Genomic DNA, 20,391 nt, shown 5'->3' with positions numbered 1-20,391 from the left:
AGCCAGATAAATGCTGATTTATTATAACAGGAATTCTATACATTGTTATTATTTACAGCTACATTACACATATAAACCATTGAGGCCCAAAAAAATCACCTACAGCAGTGAATTTTCACCATACATCATAAGCAATTAGAGGCCCTCTGCATTGCTTTTGAAATACTTCTCAAAGCATTCCTCTCCTCTACAATGTGTGCACACAACTTTGTATACTTCAATCAGAAGTCTCGGGAACCGACTTGCAAAGTAGGAATCAAATCCTTCGGGAACTGGTCCGACAAGTTTCTGATATAGCCACCGAAAAAGAAGAGAGTTAACTTCACTCATTCATGCATGTTGAAAGCTTTAAGCAAGTTTCATGTATTTTGTTAGTCAGAGAGGAAAAGGAAAAAACCTGAATTTGGGTTGGAAGTTCTCTAAAGTGATTCGATTTGTTTCGAATGACTCGCAATAAGTCTCGAACACTGTCAAACTTATAACGCCTGTAATGACCAATGTTAGTCAGAAATGCAGGTTCCATCTTTTCATCCCATTTCCCACCCAAAGCTATGGGTGCAATACTTTCTAGGGCTTTCAAAAGACCAGAGTTAGCCTCTCTATCTTCAAGTTCTACCCTGTCACTAGTGTCACGAAGAAATGAAAGTCTCGTCTCTGAGCTCCAGAAAAGAGGATGATACAGCACCTCCAATGCCTTTGGCCTGACCACAAATTAAGAATGTTTCTGTAACCAAAAGAGTTCAAGAAACTATTCCTAGTTTCCTGTTCATTAAGAAAAAACTAAAATCCTTACCTCAACTCTGGGTCACGGTTTAACAAACAAGAAATAAGATCCACGGCTTCAGGAATATACTCCACCAAGAAGAGATCCACTTTGTTCTTCACAATATTTATGTCACGTTCAAGGTGATCCCCAAATGGATGTCTGCCACCAGTGATGCAAAAGAATATTACACAACCTAAACTAAACAAATCCACTGCAAGTGTTTGCCGCCCATGAAGAAGCTGTTCAGGTGCTTGCCAACCAGAACTGCCAGAACCTGTAATCCAGTGATCAAATATTGTCCATAATTAATGAACAGTTATAACTTATAATTCAGCTTTTGAAGATTAACATATAATAGTTTCGATGACAATATCAACATGATGGATGCCATTAACTCTGCATGTTGTATAAAAAAGGTGGGTATTTAAAGTTTGTAAGACAAGTAAAGAGTACTTTCCAGTAGCATGATGACCCAAAGAAGACATGTCCCCAATAAGGCGCTTGCTAATGCCCATATCAGAAAGCTTTGCACACAAGGATCTTTGCTTAATCAACAAAACATTTTGAGGCTTTAAGTCGCGATGAATGATTCCCAATTCATGCAAATGCACAAGCCCAGAAACCACATCCCTGTGTCACAGATAAAAACAGAAGGTCAAAATACCTAAATCAAATCTGATAACAAAGCATCTAAGATAACAGTAACCATTGTCATCTGTTGAAAACCACATATACACCAAGAGATGGTTATTATCCCTTGTAAAGATCATACAAACTAATGGAACTTTTAACCAACCTCAGCAATCTCAATAATAGAGGTGACGGGAAGCCATCTGTTTTCCACAAATTAACATCTGACATAATATTCTTCACTGACTCCAAGTGAACTTCATTTCCAATCAGAACTCGTTTTGCATCTTCCTCTCCAACTACTGGATTTTTAGAGGAATCTGAGCAAATTTGTATCAAATCATCCAAGTTGCAAATACAACGCTCCAGAGCGATATAGACAAAATCTTGATCATATTCGACTCCATACCATCGTACTATATTTGGATGTCGGTCAGACGCAATAAGATTCTGAATTTCTTTAAAAGCCACATCATGATGAGCTAATACAAGGCGTTTTACAGCAACAGGTCGACCTTCATAAACTCCCTCTAGGACAATTGTACCGTTGCTACCCTTAGAAATTTCTTTATTTGATATAAGTAGTTTACCAATCCTGCGACCATTAGTACCACCATCAAAGAGTTTATTAAGGAACAAGCGTGTCTTGTTATCACTTTCAGTGTGTGTTAAAGCTTCTTCATCTTGAGATGATATAATGCCACTATTCTTTTCTGATTTACGACTCTTCTTCCTCTTGGAAGGTGTAGTTTTTGAATCAGAATTGTTGCGTTGATCATGCAACCAAACTTGCCCTTTAACCACAGAAGCACAGTGGTACACAACAAAGCCCATGAGCATGACAAACAAAAAAGTGAGAGTCAATGCTGTTGATCCATCAAAAAATTTATTGTCAACCTCAGGCTTTGAAGGAAGCATTGGACTTGAAGCAGGCTTTTGAACCATGGTGTCTGTCTCTTGATCCTTTAATTTTCTTCCAGGTCCAACTAATTCTAACAGCGTATGATTTCTCTGGGGGAAGATAAGTTTTTTTGATTGACATGATAATGGTGGTGCAATGTCACTGCCAGTTTCAGAACCAAGCACATTTTTTGAATTCAAAGGGGCACCACCAAGTGGATTCTCATTATCAGGACAAAGTAAAGCAGCCCAAATTTCACCAACTGTCATATTCCATGAGACCTGGTCTGAATACGGAACAAACGACTGCAAGGAATAATCTATCCTGGAGATAAGTAGTCGCTGCTGAGCAGCATTTTGGTTTATCGAACCAGGCTTGATCAACTCCTTATTATATCTAATATTATTATTGGACAAAACTCTCTGCTTTTCATTACTCTTCAAAGTGGATGGAGAATTGGGTAGAGCGTATGGGCGAATCAGCTCCCCTGTCAAAAGATCAACCTCAAAGACAGTGTTCTTCTTAGACCCAACTGTAATTGATCCATCATCCTCTGAGTGAGGTGTACTACCGACATATTCATCAATAGTGTACGGAAGTTTCTGCAAATACATGTAAATCAATTATCAATGTATAAAAAGCAATGATGGTCCGTGTATATCAAGACCTATTCAAGCACCCTTATTTCTCACAGATTGCATGGACTCCATCTATCAACGCAGTGAAATTTTGAATTGCATTACCAAAAGGTACCAACTTTACCATCCCCTAACTAAAACAAACTGAAATGAACAGATTCCCAGGATAATTCTCAAAACTATACAATCAATACACCAATATCACTAGATTTGGAACGAAACCGACACACCATCATCAAGCACACACCAATTTAATTATAAGCAAAAAATGGAACAACAAATAAACAAACAAACAAAATGGCATTTTTATGAAAAACCTCTCGACCAAAGTGCCCTCTGTGCAGATACAAGTTCCAGTCGTCACCACAATCGATGAAGTAGCGACTATTTTTTGAACCAGAAGTACTGTCTTGAGCCTGATAAGAGGTGTAAAGTGGCGGCCCTGAAGAAAGCGACCATAGTACTCTCATCGAATTGCTCTCCACCAAATGTATTCTCCCATCCAGTGCAGCAACTAATGCAGTCGGCTCACTGTTCCAATTCAAATTGGGCCCAAAAACAGCAACAACAAAAGTGAAATTCAAATCAAAATCAAAATTAATGCAATTTAAGATTTTAATTGAATACCAATTTATCAAAATTAAAAAAATAAAAATAAAACGAAACTGACGGTGTATGGGAATGAAGTCTTCGGCTGGGAGAGCGAGAGAAGACTTCGAGCTGATTCTGATGCGAACCCAGAGGTTGCAACTCCCTTCTCTCCCAGTTCAAGACGTCGCCGTTCGGTTTCTGATGCAAAACCAGAAGCTGCAACGCCTTGCACTCTGAGTTCAAAACGTTATAATCACCCAGAATCTGCAACTCCCTGCTCTCCGAGCTCGAAACGTCGCCGTTTGAGCTGAAAAAGCCGGCGATGAGCAATATGAGTAGGAGGACTGCCCAAATAGAACTCTGGTGCTTCATCTGTTAGATTCAATCGAAAAGAAAGAGAAAACGATGATGTGGTCGAAAACGAGCTGAGGGGTTTTGGGATGGGGGAGAAGAGAAGAGAAGAGAAGACAGCGCCGGAGATTCGAAGCTTCTTACGACCCTCCACACTTCGGATCTCCGACTCCGTAAGACTCTGTTGCCTGTCTGGTTGTTTTTTCTCGCCAGCGGTTTTTCTTTCCTTTTTCTGCCTTAAAAAAATAAAAAAAATGGAATTTGTTTGACTTCTTCATAAATACGTACGTTTTCATAAGAATTTTTGTCAACCTTGGTGTCTGATAAAATTAATAAATAATTAAAATCTAAATCGTTTCGTCTTATATTTGGGCCAGGCCGACGGGTCCCCGAGCTGCGGGCCTTGAGCGGGTTCATGGTGACTCAAGACTCTAAGACTCCCTCAAGGTTGGAAATTTGTCCGAAAAAGTTATAAATAAATACTTAAACTTAAAATAAAAAAAGCGGTAAATTTCTATGAAAATGTTGTGAATAAATACTTAAACTTATAAATAAATAAATAAATCTTTGGAATTCTAGTCTTATGATGCATTGGAACGCTTCATGATTAATATGAGCTAATTGACAAAAAAAATAAAAATATATAGAAGCTAGACTTTTATGCGCGTGACTTTTAATTTACTATATTTTGACTTTTCTTATTCAGATGGGCGATAATATATTAAACTCACACACGCTACATTAATACTAGAACTCGAACTCAGGACCTTGTCTGGAGAAACAATTACTCTGAACCACTACACTAGTGAGTCTTTTGCTAATTTACCGTATTTAATTTCACACAACGCAAATATTTATGAGACTCAAAACTTTTTCACGTAATTAATCAATTGAAAGTCAACACCTAAGAAGACATGAAAGTGTTAAAAATAGGAGGATTTTATCATTTGTGGATTTTAGTAGTTGTTGCAGTAGTAGCAAAGGGATTTAGTAGTTGAAAATTATTGATGTGTTGCATATACTTACACGTCATCCTCTTGATGTAAAGTTAAGTTGATTGGAAATGAAAATGGAATAGGTGCATATAATTTCTTGTATGCACTTCTACGGATCCATGATTTTTTTTCCCTCATTGTTACAAAAAAATGGACAAATCATTTACTATAACAATCAATTAAAAAAACCTTTAAATACATTAATATATATTTTAAAGAATATTTTATGTAGTGTTTCCTATTAACTGGCTAAATGCCTATGTTTTGTATACTAATGACCAATATGTATTTTTATTTTGCTAATGTGGTCATTGTGTTTCACTCTGTTAGTCAATACTATCGATTCCGTCAAATTGAGTTCCTTGTGTTTCACCCTGTTAAAAAATTCTTAAAATTCTTAAAAGTTTTATATTTTTATTTATTTATATTCAACCTAAAAAACCTAGGATGTCAACACATTTTCAAATAATTGTGAAATTACTTTCAACGTAACCCTAGCGCAACGGTCAAACAGGAGGCTATAAATAAACCAGAGCCGCCGATTGTAAAAATCTCACGTGGCAGTCCCCGCGCTACGAAGGCAAGTTTTTACATTTGAGTGGAAATTTCAGTTCACTCTGCACCTCCTTCCCCCTCAAACCCAACTCCCATTGCAAGAAAAAGAGGGCGGCAAATTAAGCCAAAACGACGCCATCAGCCATACGATCATAGACCAAACATGTTGCAGAACAAGTCCTTCGTCAAGAGAACCAGAGGAGGCAAAATCACCAAGGTCTCTCTCATCTATTGTCCCTCTCAAAAACCCTAATCCTACATTTCATTTTATGCTATTGTTTTCAGTTAGGGGTTTAAGCTAATTAGGGTTTTTGTTTTGGCTGTGCTTCGCCTCAGGTCGTGAGAGAGCACTATCTCAGACACGATATATACTGCGGAGCTCCGATATGCAAAGTTTGCGATACATCCCAGGCTCGCTTGAGCCCTACACCTTCCACCATTCTCATTTTCGATACCAATGTCGTTCTCAATCAGGTTGGTGATTATATCTAGTTTATTTTTTTGGATTGAAATTTGTTCTCCAACTGCAGTGAAGAAGTGATTTAGAGCTATGTTCGTGGTGTTTACAGATTGATTTGCTTGAAAACCGGCAATTGACGATGTGGTTGTGCTTTCCATTGTGCTCGAAGAGGTCAAGAACAGGAACTTGTCTGTTTACAACAGAGTTAGAGCTCTCTGCAGCAATTCTTTAAGGAAATTCTTTGTTTTCTCCAACGAACACCACAAGTAGGTTCTATTTACAAATTGAGAATCTGTGTTTTGAAGGTTATTTTTTATCTTGTCGTTTTTGTTGGGATTTTAAGCACTTATTTTGACATGTGTTGATTGCTGCTGTGTTCAGGGATACATATGTTACGGAAATGAGCGGAGAAAGTAAAAATGATCGAAATGATAGAGGTTTGCTCGTGCTGTGATTACAAAATTTGTTTCCTCAGGATATACTGGGTGTTTTGTACTTGTTGATTTTTGTGTCTTTTTGTTACCTGCCAACACTATGCAATACTGTTATGGCATTTGGTTTATTGTGTGGCTTGCAGCTGTAAATTTCCTACTTTTCTCACCTAAGAAATTATTATTCAGCAATTCGGGTGGCCGCTCAATGGTATCAAACTCATCTTGCTGGTTCTGCTCGGATTTTACTTATAACTAATGACAAAGAGAATAAGAGAAAGGCTATTGAAGAGGGAATTTCCGCAGAAACAGGTGTGTATAATATGTTTGCTATCCATGTCTTTTTTTAACAGCATCTTTTATACTTCAGACCTTCCCTTTGAGATCAATATCCACATAATTAAATGTGTTTATTTTCAAATGTTGGAAGTTTTGTGGAATTACTCACTTGGGAATTATTGCCTTGTCTTCAGTGGAGTCTTATGTGAGGTCATTGAGTCGACCAGATTTGCTTGACCTGCTTGTGCAGCCTGCGTCAGAAGATGTAAACATGGAGGAAGTTGAAGATTTGAGACCATCAAAGAGGAAAATCATTTACACAGAGGTACTGCTACTGAGTATGTGTGCCTTCATGCATTTTAGTGTTGTTATAAGTTCCATGAAACAAATGTGGTTCTTACCAGTTTTTTCTCTCTTTTCTTTTCCAGCATAAGCCCATGTCTGAGATTACGTCTGGTTTGCATCGCGGTATATACCATCAAGGCAAACTTAGAGTGAATCGTTACAACCCATTTGAAGCATATGTTGGAAGTGAAAGCATTGGTGATGAAATTATAATTTATGGACGTACAAACATGAATAGGGCATTTGATGGGGATATAGTGGCAGTTGAGCTTCTGCCTCAGGATCAATGGCATGAGGAGAAATCTCTAGCTCTAGCAGATGAAGGTGGGTCTTATTTTTTATTTTATTTCTAGTTACTTTTTTTGGGTGGGAGGTTGAAAAATCTCTCTCTCTCTCTCTCTCTCTCTCTCTCTCTCTCTCTCTCTCTATTAATATATTTTTTTTAATTAATATACTTTGTACTATTTTGCAGAGGATGAGGAAGAAGATGTTCATCTGGTTCCAGGAAGTGCTGATGATGCTCCTAGGACTACAGCTCAACCACCAGGTTCTGCTGGAGTAACAGAGCCTATCTCAAGCCGTCCATCTGGCCGTGTTGTTGGTATTATAAAGCGGAATTGGCATTCGTAAGTTGACTTCACTGGCTGCCTGAAGCCTTTTTGTCTTGCTGACAGAAGTGGTATCTGTTCAAATTATTGTTTGGCTGAAATATGTTTCTTCATTCAAGTAGGTAGCAAACATTGTGTTACCTTTTGGCATGTCTATGCCTTAAAGTAGTCATTGTTGTGCTATACTAACATCCCACTGTTACCCAGATGTTTGTAGATTCTCATTTGCTTCAATTTGCAGTTGCAGCTGTTGGTTGTTATGATGATCTTTTCAAGTGATTGGTTCTGTTATCTGATATAAATTAACACTCGTGCAGTTATTGTGGATCTTTGGAGCCGATGGCTATGCCTGCAGGTAGTGGTGGTGTTGCCCATGCCTTATTTGCCTCAAAAGATCGTAGGATTCCTAAGATTCGAATACACACGCGACAGCTTGAGAATCTTCTGGACAAGAGAATTGTTGTGGCGGTTGATTCTTGGGACCGTTTGTCTCGTTATCCTTCTGGCCATTATGTACGAACCATAGGACAAATAGGTGATAGAGATACTGAAACTGAGGTAGGCTGGAAGGAGTTCCATTGTTTGCATTTGTTTGTTTGAACATCCATATTTGACCTTCTTATATACTATTTAAACATCTAATCAATTGAAGTTTAGATGGCAATGACACTGATTTAACTTTTCGGATGTTGCAGGTGGTCTTGATTGAGAATGATATAAATACAAGACCATTTTCTTCTCAAGTTCTGGCATGCTTGCCACCGTTACCATGGTCTGTGTCTTCTGAAGATTTGGCAAATTCTATTAGACAGGATTTGCGACAATTGCGTGTCTTTAGTGTGGACCCTCCTGGTATATGACCTGTAGATTTTTTTTTTATTCCTTGTTCTTCTCCCTCTGCCTAATTTGTTATTGGTTTTTGTTATTTTTTGCTGTTTTCTGTTGGGTAGATAATTAATAGTTTAGTTAAATGTTATGATAAGTGCTTTTCTTCTGGTTTCTGCAGGATGCAAGGATATTGATGATGCATTGCACTGTACATCTCTTCCAAATGGAAATTACGAAGTTGGAGTCCGTATCCTCACCCTCATGACATTTATTAATAATCGAAGTTGCTTGTATAACTGAAATGTAAGGTTTAATTGTGCATTAGCGATAAAGATTGTGCATTTATCTTTGTGTCAATGCATAACCCAAGTCTGAAAGAAGAGATAGTTTCTGCAAGTTCAGAAGACAAAAACATGAAATTTATTTTAGAATATAATTATAATGCATTAATGCAGTCTTGTCCATTGCTTTCTCTGCTTCCTACTTTTGTTTGGTGCATTACATTTTTTCTCATTTCTAACATGTATTGTTGTTACTTACTCAAAACTTCTGTTTTTCATGCCTTATTCTGCCACCCATGCCAACTTTTACTATAAGTATAAAATGAGTAACCTACAAGCTTATCCTTAACGACTTCAATTAGATATTGCTGATGTAACAAATTTTGTACACTCGGACACTCCTCTTGATGATGAGGCTTCACAAAGGGGCACTTCCGTTTACCTAGTTGAACGGCGCATTGACATGCTTCCAAAACCTTTGACGGAAGGTGACTTTTTGAAATAAAATAAAAATCTTCTTCTCTAATGAATGCAGTAAAAAGAAAGTTTGATATTATGATTGCATTTTCTGTGATTTAAAGATATAGTTCTTATTATGCAGATGTATGTTCTCTTCGAGCTGATGTGGAGAGGCTAGCTTTTTCTGTTATATGGGTATGTACTCCCGACTAGTCACAATAAGATTAATATTTTAAACTATTAGTTATTTCTTTTATAATTTGAATTTCTTAAATCAATCAATAAGCTGGATTTTGCATTTTTTTTTTTCATAAGACACAAACTTACGCAGTGTTTATCGGTCATAAAACACACATTTGTATACACACACATGAATCTGTTACAGAGATACCATATTATATTTGTTTTATTTGCACACACACACACATAAGATAGGTTTAACCAATGTTGGAGTCTTCTTTTGTTTTTTTTGGATTGGTGTAAACTTGTTTACCTGAATTTCAGGAAATGACACCTGAAGCTGAGATTATTTCTACGATGTACACAAAAAGTGTCATTAAATCGTGTGCAGCATTGTCTTACATTGAAGCTCAAGCGAGGATGGATGATAGGTGCATTTCCACTCCAACTTAGTTACCTTTTGGTAGATAAATTCATTTTGACCATACCACTTTGGTTTGCAGGATACTCTCATGTTCAATAATTATAATGATGTTTTGTTAATCTTAGTAAACTTTACTTCTTGTTAGAATAATAGATTTGTTTCAGGTACGTTTTTGCCACATGAGCATTATATTTGCTTCACTTACTTCATGCATTCACTTGTTATGTTTCTACCTATATACTGCATGTGCATGTGATTGTAATGTATAAAATGACAATATATCCTACAATGCTCTAGGAAGCATATTTTGTTGTGATTTGACACACCCATGATATGTAAAAGTAAGATGAATAATAGAAGTGAGTTGGTCCTAACATTTGAAAGAAAGAGAGTACATTGGGGATGCAAGTCTCCGCAGAATGTGATCATCTGGGGTTGGAATGGTCTGATAAGTAAATAACCTAAGTAGAGCTTCCAAGAAGAGATCTAGATTGTAGTGCTTCTTTGATTTTTCAAGATGATGCCTAATCACCAGAATACAGAGTAAGGTTGATGTGGCTAACCCATAATGTGTTGGGTTGAGCCTTATCTACTGAATCCTGGGTAGCGATGAATAGCTGTGTATTATGAACTTGAAGTGCATATAAAGGAGTTTGACAGCACTAGTCATAAGTGTGCAAGTGTCAGCTTTAGAAATCTATAATAAAATGGGCCTATGGTATGCATTGCCTGGCAAACAAACTGGTTCTAACTCCTCCTGGTGGAAAATGTCTTAAGAATCTGGAATCTTTTGTTGCTATAGCACTCAGTGAACAAGGAGAGAGATTGAACTCTATGTGGCACCAATGGTGAATTTTAAACCTGCACCAATGACTCAATCTGCTCACTGGTGTAGGGTTTTTGCAATTGGCCCCTGCATGGTTGATCCCTTTCCTATGGCCCCTATAAAAGTTTCTTGTAGCTTTGCATTTTTATAATAAGGCTTTCTTATTGCTTTTTTCTTACTGCAGTCGGTTGATGGATCCATTAACTACAGATTTAAGAAACATGAATGCTTTAGCAAAGGTATGCACACGTGGGCTTTACCTTGGCTATGAATTCATGGGTTAAACTGCTGTAATATGCTATCTATTTTCTCGACTTCTCTGAACAATATGCATTTGTATATGATGCTACAGATAATGAGGGAAAGACGTATTCAGAGAGGAGCCTTAACTCTTGCATCTGCTGAAGTCAAGTTTCAAATTGACACTGAGACTCATGATCCTCTTGATATTGGTATGTGGTTGGAAAGGCAGATTTCATGTTCAACATATCAAACTTTCATTGATTGTAGTCCGAGTCTGAATCCTGAACCGATTTACTTGCACTGAGAAAAGATCAGCTGTGCTGTTGAATAATCCACCAATGAATAATTACCTTATTTCATGATATTAATTGCTTAGTGCTGCTCTAGGGTCATGTAGGCATAATAAATATTTACTCTCAACTCCACTTATTCACATTTTTTGGCTGATAATATTCACATTCACATTGGTTTTAAAGTTGGAAATGCATATATCATATTCTACCCATGTTTAGTACTTCGTATTTGTGAAGGTCGTAGCATCATTAGGTAGACTGTATTAAACGTGTTGCTTTGGAGTCTGGTTTTATTGCTTATTTTCTTTTGTAGCGATTTCATTATTTTGGCTCTTTTCTTAGCTGTTATGTTACTTGTTTCTGCAGGAATGTACCAGATTCGTGAAGCAAACCAGATGGTTGAGGAATTTATGCTTGCTGCTAATGTTTCAGTTGCTGAGAAGATCCTTAAACATTTTCCTCTTTGTTCACTATTGAGGTAAGTTGGTGGATTTTTCTTCAACAATTTTCATGGTCTCATGTTATTTTTACTGGAATGTCCTTCTGATTGTCTTTTGATTACAATTAAGGCTATAAAGTGGCACAGGGGTCTATTTAGGTTGGTTGTGTTGGAATGTATCACTTTTTCGTTAAATGTAGATCTCTTATCTAAATGGTTGATGTAATTTTCTTTTTTCCTCTTTGCCGCATGTCTCTTTTTTTGGTCATTTAATTTACGTATGTGTTCTGCAGGCGCCATCCTACTCCAACGAGAGAGATGCTTGAACCTTTGTTGCGTACAGCTGCTGCTGTTGGTCTCAACTTGGATGTCTCATCATCAAAAGCACTGGCTGATTCACTTGACTCTGCAGTGGTAGGTGTTTATTTCATATGCATGTTATTAGTATGAGACTTATGGCTTTTCTTCAGTTAAGTGTTGTGTTTCATTATTTTGTTCTCTCTCACACCCATGTATTGTAAAAAAATTGAATTTTTCCCAGGCTGATGATCCATACTTCAATAAGCTGATTCGTATATTGGCTACTAGATGCATGACACAGGTAACTTTACTTGAATGGTTGAGTGAAGTTGAAATTCTCTTGAAGGACACCTTTCTACATGTATTCATTTACCTTTGATTTGCATAGGCTGTTTATTTCTCTAGTGGGGATCTCAGCCCTCCCGAATATCTTCATTATGGGCTTGCAGCACCTCTATATACTCATTTTACCTCTCCTATAAGGAGATATGCAGGTTAGATTCAGTCTTAGTCACGTAATTCTTGGTGATCGAGTTATTGTTGTTTAACTTACGAACTTTCTTTTCCTGCAGATGTCATAGTGCACAGGTTGCTTGCTGCATCTTTAGGGATACAGAAGCTTCCAACTATATTCCAAGACGGAACCCGGCTAACTAGCATTGCTGACAGTACGCTTTCTTTTTTTCCTTTTTGTACATTTTCATATTTATGAGTGATATTACCATAAGAAAAATGCTTGGCTCCTCACCCCACAAACCAATGACAATTTGACATGTATCCAAATTTTTTTATTTTTTTTTTCCTCGTAAGTGCTTACTTGCAAGTCAATACATATCAAATTATTATTGGCTTGTAAGGAGGAATGGGCCCTTATTGTTCTTAGAATATCGATGCAGCCACCCGGCTTATAACTGAGATTCCAAATGTGCCCATATTCTGTATAATGTGCTTTAACGGAAATTTTCTTTTCTATATTTATATTTACTCTTCTGAGTGAAGATTCTTATTTGCTCTTCTAGGACATGGTTAATTCATTTATCTCAATACTTTGTAGGTAATAGCTTCTCAACTTTATTTATGCGTTGGGTATATTGAACTCTAAGAATGCTGCTTTCACTTATTTGTGCTACAGATTTAAATTATCGACATAGAAATGCCCAGATGGCAAGCCGGGCCTCAGTGGAGCTCCATACTCTCATTTTCTTCAGGAAACGGTATGAAGATTCACACACACACACACTCTCTCTCTCTCTCTCTCTCTCTCTCTCTCTCTCTCTCTCTAATATTTCCTTTCATTCATGTAGGCCAACGGACACAGAGGCGAGAATAGTAAGGATAAGATCCAATGGATTTTTCGTATTTGTGCCCAAGTATGTTTCCTCACCTCATACAGAATCCTTTTCTATCTGTTTTGTGTGTGTGGACTGACTTTAATATTCTGGAGTGGAGTCGAGTGTTAAGATAAACTTGTGGAGGTGGTTTACATATGTGAACTCTTTCTTTTTCCCATCTTTTGCAGGTATGGAATAGAAGGGCCTGTCTACTTGACCCCAAGAGGTGATAAGGGAGGCGGAGAGTGGTTTGTTGATGAGCAGCAGCAGAAGATTAGAAAAATGGACGGCGGCATGTCATACAGTGTTCTGCAGACGGTGTTTATTCATTTGGAGATTGTGGAGCCCCAGCCCAATAGGCCGAAACTCCAGCTTACGTTAGTGTAGCCGAGTAACTTTGCCTCTCCCCAGTACTCTGCTTTCAGATGAGACAAGTATCTGCAGTGGGTTGTGTGAGCCAAGAGCTATTGCAATGCTTGGTTCTAACAATCAGGGGGAGATAGCTGTCATAGGACACATAGGAAATAGTGTATAGTTTCACAGTATAATTTATTTTACTTTTTGAATTTACGGTGTGAGAGTTTTGGAAATTGATTGTAGAGCTGAGAGATTAGAAATTGATTCTATGCACAAAACAGTTGAATTTTAAGGTGTTATTGTTGCCAACCCAAACGACTCAGTTGTATTTTTTAGATTTAATGTTTTACAATTTATATTCCAGGTCTGGTTGGGCAGTTTGAAGGGTAGTTTAATCTGGTTATTATTATTGATGACTCAACAAATCATAGTCAAACTTGGTGTTTTTCCACGAATTTTCTGCCAGTGGATGTCCCAAGCAAAAAATTGGTGCTTGCATTGATACTAATTTCAATTCAAAAGAACAATGCACCACAATGAATCATAATGCATAAATCAAGGCGTTATCTATGAGAAACGTTGAGCTATGAAAAATCTAACACACAATCACCCCCTTCTCTTTATATATATTTTTCCTACTACACAATAAGTAAACGAAACTATGGGATCTACATACACGCACAAATCATACTCTAATTAATTTTTTTCTTCTAGTTGAAACAACCAATCGAATCGAAAAATGGAGGACAAAAGAACACCCAAATGCAGGAATGTAGGTCCTTCTTCCCTCTGAAGTGTAAGCCTCTCACTATAAAATGCACCATTTAGGGATGCTTGCCATCCTCAGCTGAAGGCAGTTCAAGACAAGAGCCACATATAGACTGTTGACCAAATAGTAAGTGCCAAGGCTGCGACCAAGTATGTCCACAGGAAGATCACTGGAGCACTCTGCCTCAGCCACATCAAACAGCTGGGTCATGGTTCCTGCATTAATTTTAAGGAAGATTGTTAACAACCCTAGATTGTGAAGCATGCTATTTGCAGAAGCATAATGGAGTTAGAAACACTTGCTGCTTACCAATATTCATGGCAGGTGGCAGGGTAAACTGAACCATCAGCACAAAATGGAACAGAGGGTCTGATGGGAGAAACCCAACCTTGCTTGCTCCTATTACAATCCCGATACCAATCACGGGCATTACTACGTATCTAACAATGATCACTCCAATGATGATAGGAATTTTGATCGTCGATTTGCGTAAACCTATTCGATTAGTTTGTCAGATTGTCTCACCTCCTAGAACAGAAGAAAACTAGTTCTAATGTTGAAAATCATAGGTTCATTACCTTGGATGAGGTTGCCTCCAAGAATAAGTGTGATACAAGGGATGGTTCCATTCCTGCATAGTGCAGTTATTGTTACTTGGCTTAGTACACATGTTTTCGGTTTAAATTTGTTTGATTGAACCATAAGGGATGCACCTTAAGCAGAAAGGTACCTACCCAAGTTGTGTAATAGAGTCTTCGATCACCCGCAGGGGGGCGCTGTCACCAATTATTAGCTTCTTCAGAAATGGAATTGACCCAATAAAAAATCCCACAATCTGATCATAGACAGATAACAAAGACAAGTCAGTTCTTGGTCAGTCTTGAGGTCTCGAGAAGCATTTTTACCGTAAGAGAAATGTTAGAAAAACTCACCGCAGCTACTGTTGGTGGTGCCAGTAACTCATGTAAAATCTGCTTAACAAATGCTACTACTTTCCGGCTGAATGGTACGTCTGATTCATCGGCTACTATCTGCCATTTGAGAAATCCAGATGGTCCAAACAACATGCTTGAGTTAATATTTGCATATATATAACACAAACTGAAGCCAGACTAGCTCTAGTTTTCATCAGACTTGTTATGTAGATTGGTATATGAGGGTACTCACAGCTTCTTGGTTTCTAGAACCATTTGATGAAACTACTATAGAACCCTGCTCTTCATCTTCTCCCTTGAGAAGGGGAGTTTCCCCCTCAGCGTCTAAATCACTGTTGGGATTCTTTGAGGCCTCCTCAGCTGCCTCAATTGCTTGAAGCGCTTTCCATTTCATCGCTGAAGTTCGTATCAGCTGGTAACTGTAAGTCCAGATGAAGAAACCCCCAAGCTGCAATAACCAAGTTACCTGTTAGCTTTGAAATTAAATCATTTTTTATTTTTAAATCATGAACAAGTAGAGGTTTAACAATTGCATTACCGCCATGGAAAAAGACACATATGAGAGTCCAACCCTTTTACAAACACTATGATCGCCAAATGGGTTCCCATCCTCTTCACAGATTGCAGGGATAAGTATAAGGGGAAGGTTTCCCAAGTTTGCTATTCAACAAGATTTGCCATTACTTGATGAGCACACTACAAATTTGCTGCTATAAGAAAGAGATGGAAAACTATAAAATAAAAAAATTGTGCATTTACCTGATGAACATGCAGCCATTACCAGGCCTTCCTGATAAGGTTTCGGTCTGACAATCTTTACCAAAATCCATCCAAGAATCCCTCCAAATAAAAATGTAAGCCCCACGTTTACGATCATAAACCACCTGAATCAATAATCAAACAAGGTCCAAGAAAATGGGGAGATATTAAACAGAATAAAAATGAATGCACAAAGAAAAAAGATCCAAATACTGATGCAGAGGCATACATTGAAATAATGTCTTCAAATGTAATAGTCTTGGCCACACTTGCAAACACCAGTGAGGGGGTGAAAACCACAAACACAACCTGCATTTTTTTGTAAATCATAACTCAACAACTTCCAATTAATCATAAATACTTATTTGCATCTGATTCATGCAGGAACCAACTTATGTATCAAAAAACAGAACATGTGCCTACCTTGTTCATGGACCGCCGGGCGTCTGCAGGGAGAAGATTCCAATACTCAGTTGCCATGAAAGCACCCAGTACACTGATTATGAGAACTTGGAAAGTTGGCATACAAGCCACCTCCAACAATGTCCAGAAACCCATCTCTCTCTCTCTCTTTTTCCTTGGTAGTTGAAACTTCAGACAGGGATTGCAGTTTCTGGTTTTCTAGTCCCAAAACTGTCCAAATGTGTTTTTCTTTGCAGTGTTTTTATATGAGATGCTTGAACTTCGTTAGTGTACTACTAAAACAAAAGAAAAATCCTGGGAAACAAAAACAAACAGAGAGAAGAAAACAGAATATTAGCCATCATCAAAATCCAAAGCAAAAATCACAGAGTGGAATTCAAGTTGTTTTTTTCCAAGGAAAGCCACTAAAGTTGATGCATACGTATTACATGTGAGGCCGTACCACACAGGGAGGAAATAGCCATGAAGGTAGTAACATTTGTCACTACTTGGTTCAATCCCATCACAGAGCGCTTATCTTTTGTACAAATTTGTTGTGCATTATCTTTTGAATCTCTGGGATTTTACTTTAAAAATAAAATAAAAATCATTCTTTGTATTTAACCCAGGTGATAAAAAAAAATGTTTATGGTTTTTTAATTGGTGGTTTAAGCCAATTAGGAGGAACTTGGTTGGTCAGCTATAAATAGTCTATTTTTCCATTTAAATATGGTTTTATTTTAATCTGAATAGAAGAATTTGTACAGACCAAAACAGGTTAGATCTATATAACATGATTTAGAATTTGGGTTTACTTTTAATTTCTATGCCAATAATATTGGACTGATAGACAACACTAAGGCAAGCTAAACCTTAAGGTTCAGAGTACAAATTCAATCAGAATTTGTCAAAGCATATAAAATATAATAATAATTTGGGACCCAGAAAAAGCCAAATCCAGCTCGTGACAACACTAAGTAACCAATCAAAAAGACCATCGCTTGTGGTGAGAAATTCCCTTTATTTGTAGACTTGTAGTTTAGACTATCGTTTTTATTTAATAATAATAATATAAAAAAACAATACAAGACGGTGGTCGCTAAACTAAGAAAGAAAGAAAAAATGTAGGTATAAATAGTGTTAGATTTATTTCTCTTCTTAGATGACTCAAATAGTCGGTGATTTATTTTGCGACTCTCTGGAAATTATTCATGCACAAAAAAGGCCAGCAAAATTTTGTCAATGAAAATGCTCAGAGGTTCATGAATTTCTTTTAAATTTCATATTATTCAAAAGGAAGTTTTTGTAGCTGGATCAAATGGTCAACCTAAAGCAGATGCTAAAATTGACAGAACTTTGTCTATGCGCAAACATCATCAAAGCAAAACGTGTATGATAAAGTGTAAGTGGCAATTGTATTATGTTACCATACATGCAAATTGCAACTTCTCCTATACATATACAAAAATCTTTAGGCATTATAGTGACAAAGAGACAGACAGACACTAAGGGGGACCATGGACATTAATAATCGTTATGTATATGGGTCTCAACTGGGGTCCACCATAAGGGTTGGTTCCACAAAAATGGAAAAGGGCAAAAAAAGAGTCTGAACCGAAAAAGTGAAAAAAGAAAAACGACTAATGGCTCGTTTGGGAGGGCCATAATCAATTCTGGAAAGAAGCATTTGTTTCGCCATTTGAAAAAAAAAAATCTAACTCCGTCCTGAAAGCGAGTGAAGCAGACAAATCAGAATGTGACTTAAGGGGTGTATTATTGAGGGGCCGCATGAACACTTGTTGAAAACGCAAAGCTAGCTTTTGATTATTTTCCGTAAACGAAGATGGGAAGTCTTTTTAATTGTTTTGGAAAAAAGGCCAAAAACATTTCGAACTTGCCTTAATTTTGTGGTTGAGAGGTGTGCAAATTCTGCAAAGATTCAAAAGTGCTAATAAAATATATATAAAAAATATATATATATTAAGTTAAAAGCCATTTGACACGTGTGTGAATAATTTTTATTTTTTTGCAAACAGACTCTAGAGAATCTCTCTTCATTGGCTAACAAGTGACAACCACTAGATTTAGAACAACTTAAAGGAAACCCAGAATTTGATAGATACACCCACCATTTTCCACAAAGACAGGAATGTTGGAGAAGTGACCAGAAACAACTATATAGAACCAGAAGAACTTTGATTTTAAAAAGAAGAAGAAGAAGCAGAAGAACAAGTACTAACTAATAACCCATCAAATCAAGAAGATTTACAATATGTACCTTCATGAGTTCGAGGAACAATATGAAAACGACAGATCGGCATGCAAAGAAATAGCAGGAGAAAATTGAAGAACCATGTTGATGAAATTAAGCAGAAAATTGAAAGGGAAGAGAATTAAGAGATGATGAACCTGGAAATGAGTTTGGGGTGACAGAGTTGCGCACCAGCAAAAGCAAACATTGTTGAGAGAAAATGGGAGGAAGAAAGTAGTGGGAAGCTTATGGGGCTGAATGAGGAGAGAGAATAAGAAGAAGAAGAAGAAGAAGCCATGACCCAAGAGACTCGCATGCGCCTTTTAATTTGGAGTATAAATCTCTACCAATTGACGGTTCTCGTTATATACAACAAGCTTGAGCTTCTTGCGTATATGCTTCGTATTTACTATTTATGCACAAGGATGTTTACTCCCTCCCACCAATGACTTTAATTCATTTGTACTTACAACCGCACAATATTTAACTAAAGCTTCATAGAAGTAACATAAGATGTTTACATTATTGAAGCATCTGACTGTGAATTTGAACCATCGATTAAGTCGATTCTTAACTGGACGTGTCATGATTTACGTCCCGACAAAATGAAACAATTGGTAGCTAGTACACATGAAGTGCCGATCATCACCACAGAAAACCAAAAAAGTACATTATTGCAGGCACACAGCCTCACACGCAATAATAGACCAGTAAAATTAGCAAACAAAATATGAAAAAGGGCTGAAGATGCAAATAAGTGCAAGTATTTGCCGTACCAGTTTATGAACGTAATGCCAAACTTCTTCTGCATGTATAGATTGTGTATATATATATATATATATATATATATATATATATTTACTTTTTTACTTTTTTTCTTTATGGGGATCCAATTGCAGCTCTCAAATTGTTGAGCATATCCTATTAATAAAAATCGACAGATCACATGGGATATTTTTGTGGGTGATTTAGAATTCTATTAGGCAGGCTGTCATCTAGACAAATTCAAATTTGTCAGTCCAACCAAAACTCTACTACTGCATAATGATTCATGCATATGCATTGCCTCCTGTACGTACAGTCAGCATGATTATATATATATACGTACAGTCAGCATGATTATATATATATATATATCCTACGTGTCATCTCAGTTGGCCACACAATACGCCAATGGACACAGAAATTTCTAACCAACTCTCAATCAACAAAATAAAATAACGAAACCACTTGTGTTATTTGGTGAAGGCATGATGAGCGACTGGTTTGGAGTTATCTCCATCAATATGGCATTACGCGGTGCCAGGGATACTTAAGGTCGGGGTCGCTAATTTAATTCAATTTGACGAATGTGCTTACGTATTTAAGAACAACTTGTATGTCACGGTTTTATATATAATGTTTTCTCTATCTCTTTTATAACGTAACAAGAAAATGGAGATGGATTACATAAATCTGTTGTGTAAATTATCCTCCAATACTGTTGGAATTTTAAAAAAAATTTAAAAAATTTACCATTTTGATTGATTTATTTATTTTATTTATTGTGGGGGTTATAAATATTTATTTTCAAATTATTATTTCTATATTGAATGCTTTAATTTTTTGATTTAATGTGGTGAAGGTTACATGTTCTTGGATGTCTATAAAAAGCGACTCCTACTTCACATTTGATATACTATCAAAATATCACATACCACAATCTTATTCTCTCCTCTTCTACCTTTTATACTTTCTCTACTTATATTATTATTTTTGGTCGGT

At 36.9% G+C, this 20,391-nt stretch overlaps 3 protein-coding genes across 3 annotated transcripts; 1 reads left to right on the top strand and 2 right to left on the bottom strand.

Moving 5' to 3' along the window:
- Positions 1-4,124, bottom strand: IRE1A (Endoribonuclease/protein kinase IRE1-like protein). Its single transcript, XM_089043083.1, has 7 exons — positions 3,606-4,124; positions 3,253-3,466; positions 1,563-2,899; positions 1,225-1,396; positions 794-1,041; positions 398-701; positions 1-288 (listed from the first exon to the last, which is right to left on the bottom strand). The coding sequence occupies exons 1-7, from the start codon at positions 3,896-3,898 to the stop codon at positions 136-138; spliced, it is 2,721 nt and encodes a 906-aa protein (XP_088899209.1). The 5' UTR covers positions 3,899-4,124; the 3' UTR covers positions 1-135.
- A 1,303-nt stretch (positions 4,125-5,427) lies between these two features.
- On the top strand, positions 5,428-13,826 carry LOC103340460 (exosome complex exonuclease RRP44 homolog A). The gene is given in 25 exon segments (XM_008243878.3): positions 5,428-5,644; positions 5,764-5,901; positions 5,997-6,012; positions 6,015-6,153; positions 6,269-6,324; positions 6,508-6,630; positions 6,792-6,922; positions 7,026-7,266; positions 7,415-7,568; positions 7,868-8,108; positions 8,246-8,402; positions 8,557-8,625; positions 9,022-9,147; positions 9,261-9,313; positions 9,623-9,729; positions 10,733-10,787; positions 10,901-11,000; positions 11,451-11,562; positions 11,817-11,937; positions 12,065-12,124; positions 12,212-12,317; positions 12,396-12,491; positions 12,956-13,037; positions 13,128-13,193; positions 13,343-13,826. Coding segments are annotated over 25 exon segments (2,802 nt in total). The 5' UTR covers positions 5,428-5,590; the 3' UTR covers positions 13,542-13,826.
- A 281-nt stretch (positions 13,827-14,107) lies between these two features.
- LOC103340458 (protein PIN-LIKES 5) lies at positions 14,108-18,964 on the bottom strand. The gene is given in 12 exon segments (XM_008243876.3): positions 14,108-14,450; positions 14,452-14,495; positions 14,590-14,775; positions 14,859-14,911; positions 15,015-15,115; positions 15,213-15,311; positions 15,448-15,663; positions 15,754-15,875; positions 15,975-16,099; positions 16,204-16,283; positions 16,398-16,691; positions 18,786-18,964. Coding segments are annotated over 11 exon segments (1,242 nt in total). The 5' UTR covers positions 16,533-16,691; positions 18,786-18,964; the 3' UTR covers positions 14,108-14,369.
- Positions 18,965-20,391: the final 1,427 nt, after the last annotated feature.

The sequence above is a fragment of the Prunus mume genome, linkage group LG8 (genome assembly GCF_029339155.1).
Source record: "Prunus mume cultivar Tortuosa linkage group LG8, ASM2933915v1, whole genome shotgun sequence".
Lineage (NCBI taxonomy): Eukaryota > Viridiplantae > Streptophyta > Magnoliopsida > Rosales > Rosaceae > Prunus > Prunus mume.
This window is presented reverse-complemented; position numbering and strand designations above follow the sequence as displayed.

Bases quoted from the DNA above. Each gene is read 5' to 3' on its own strand.
- IRE1A (XM_089043083.1), bottom strand. From the start codon at position 3,898: ATGAAGCACCAGAGTTCTATTTGGGCAGTCCTCCTACTCATATTGCTC. The intron at 2,900-3,252 runs GTTTTTCATAAA...ATGTATTTGCAG, and splicing joins GAGGGCACTTTGGTCGAGAG to AAACTTCCGTACACTATTGA. The intron at 1,042-1,224 runs GGAAAGTACTCT...CACTGGATTACA, and splicing joins CTTTGGGTCATCATGCTACT to GGTTCTGGCAGTTCTGGTTG.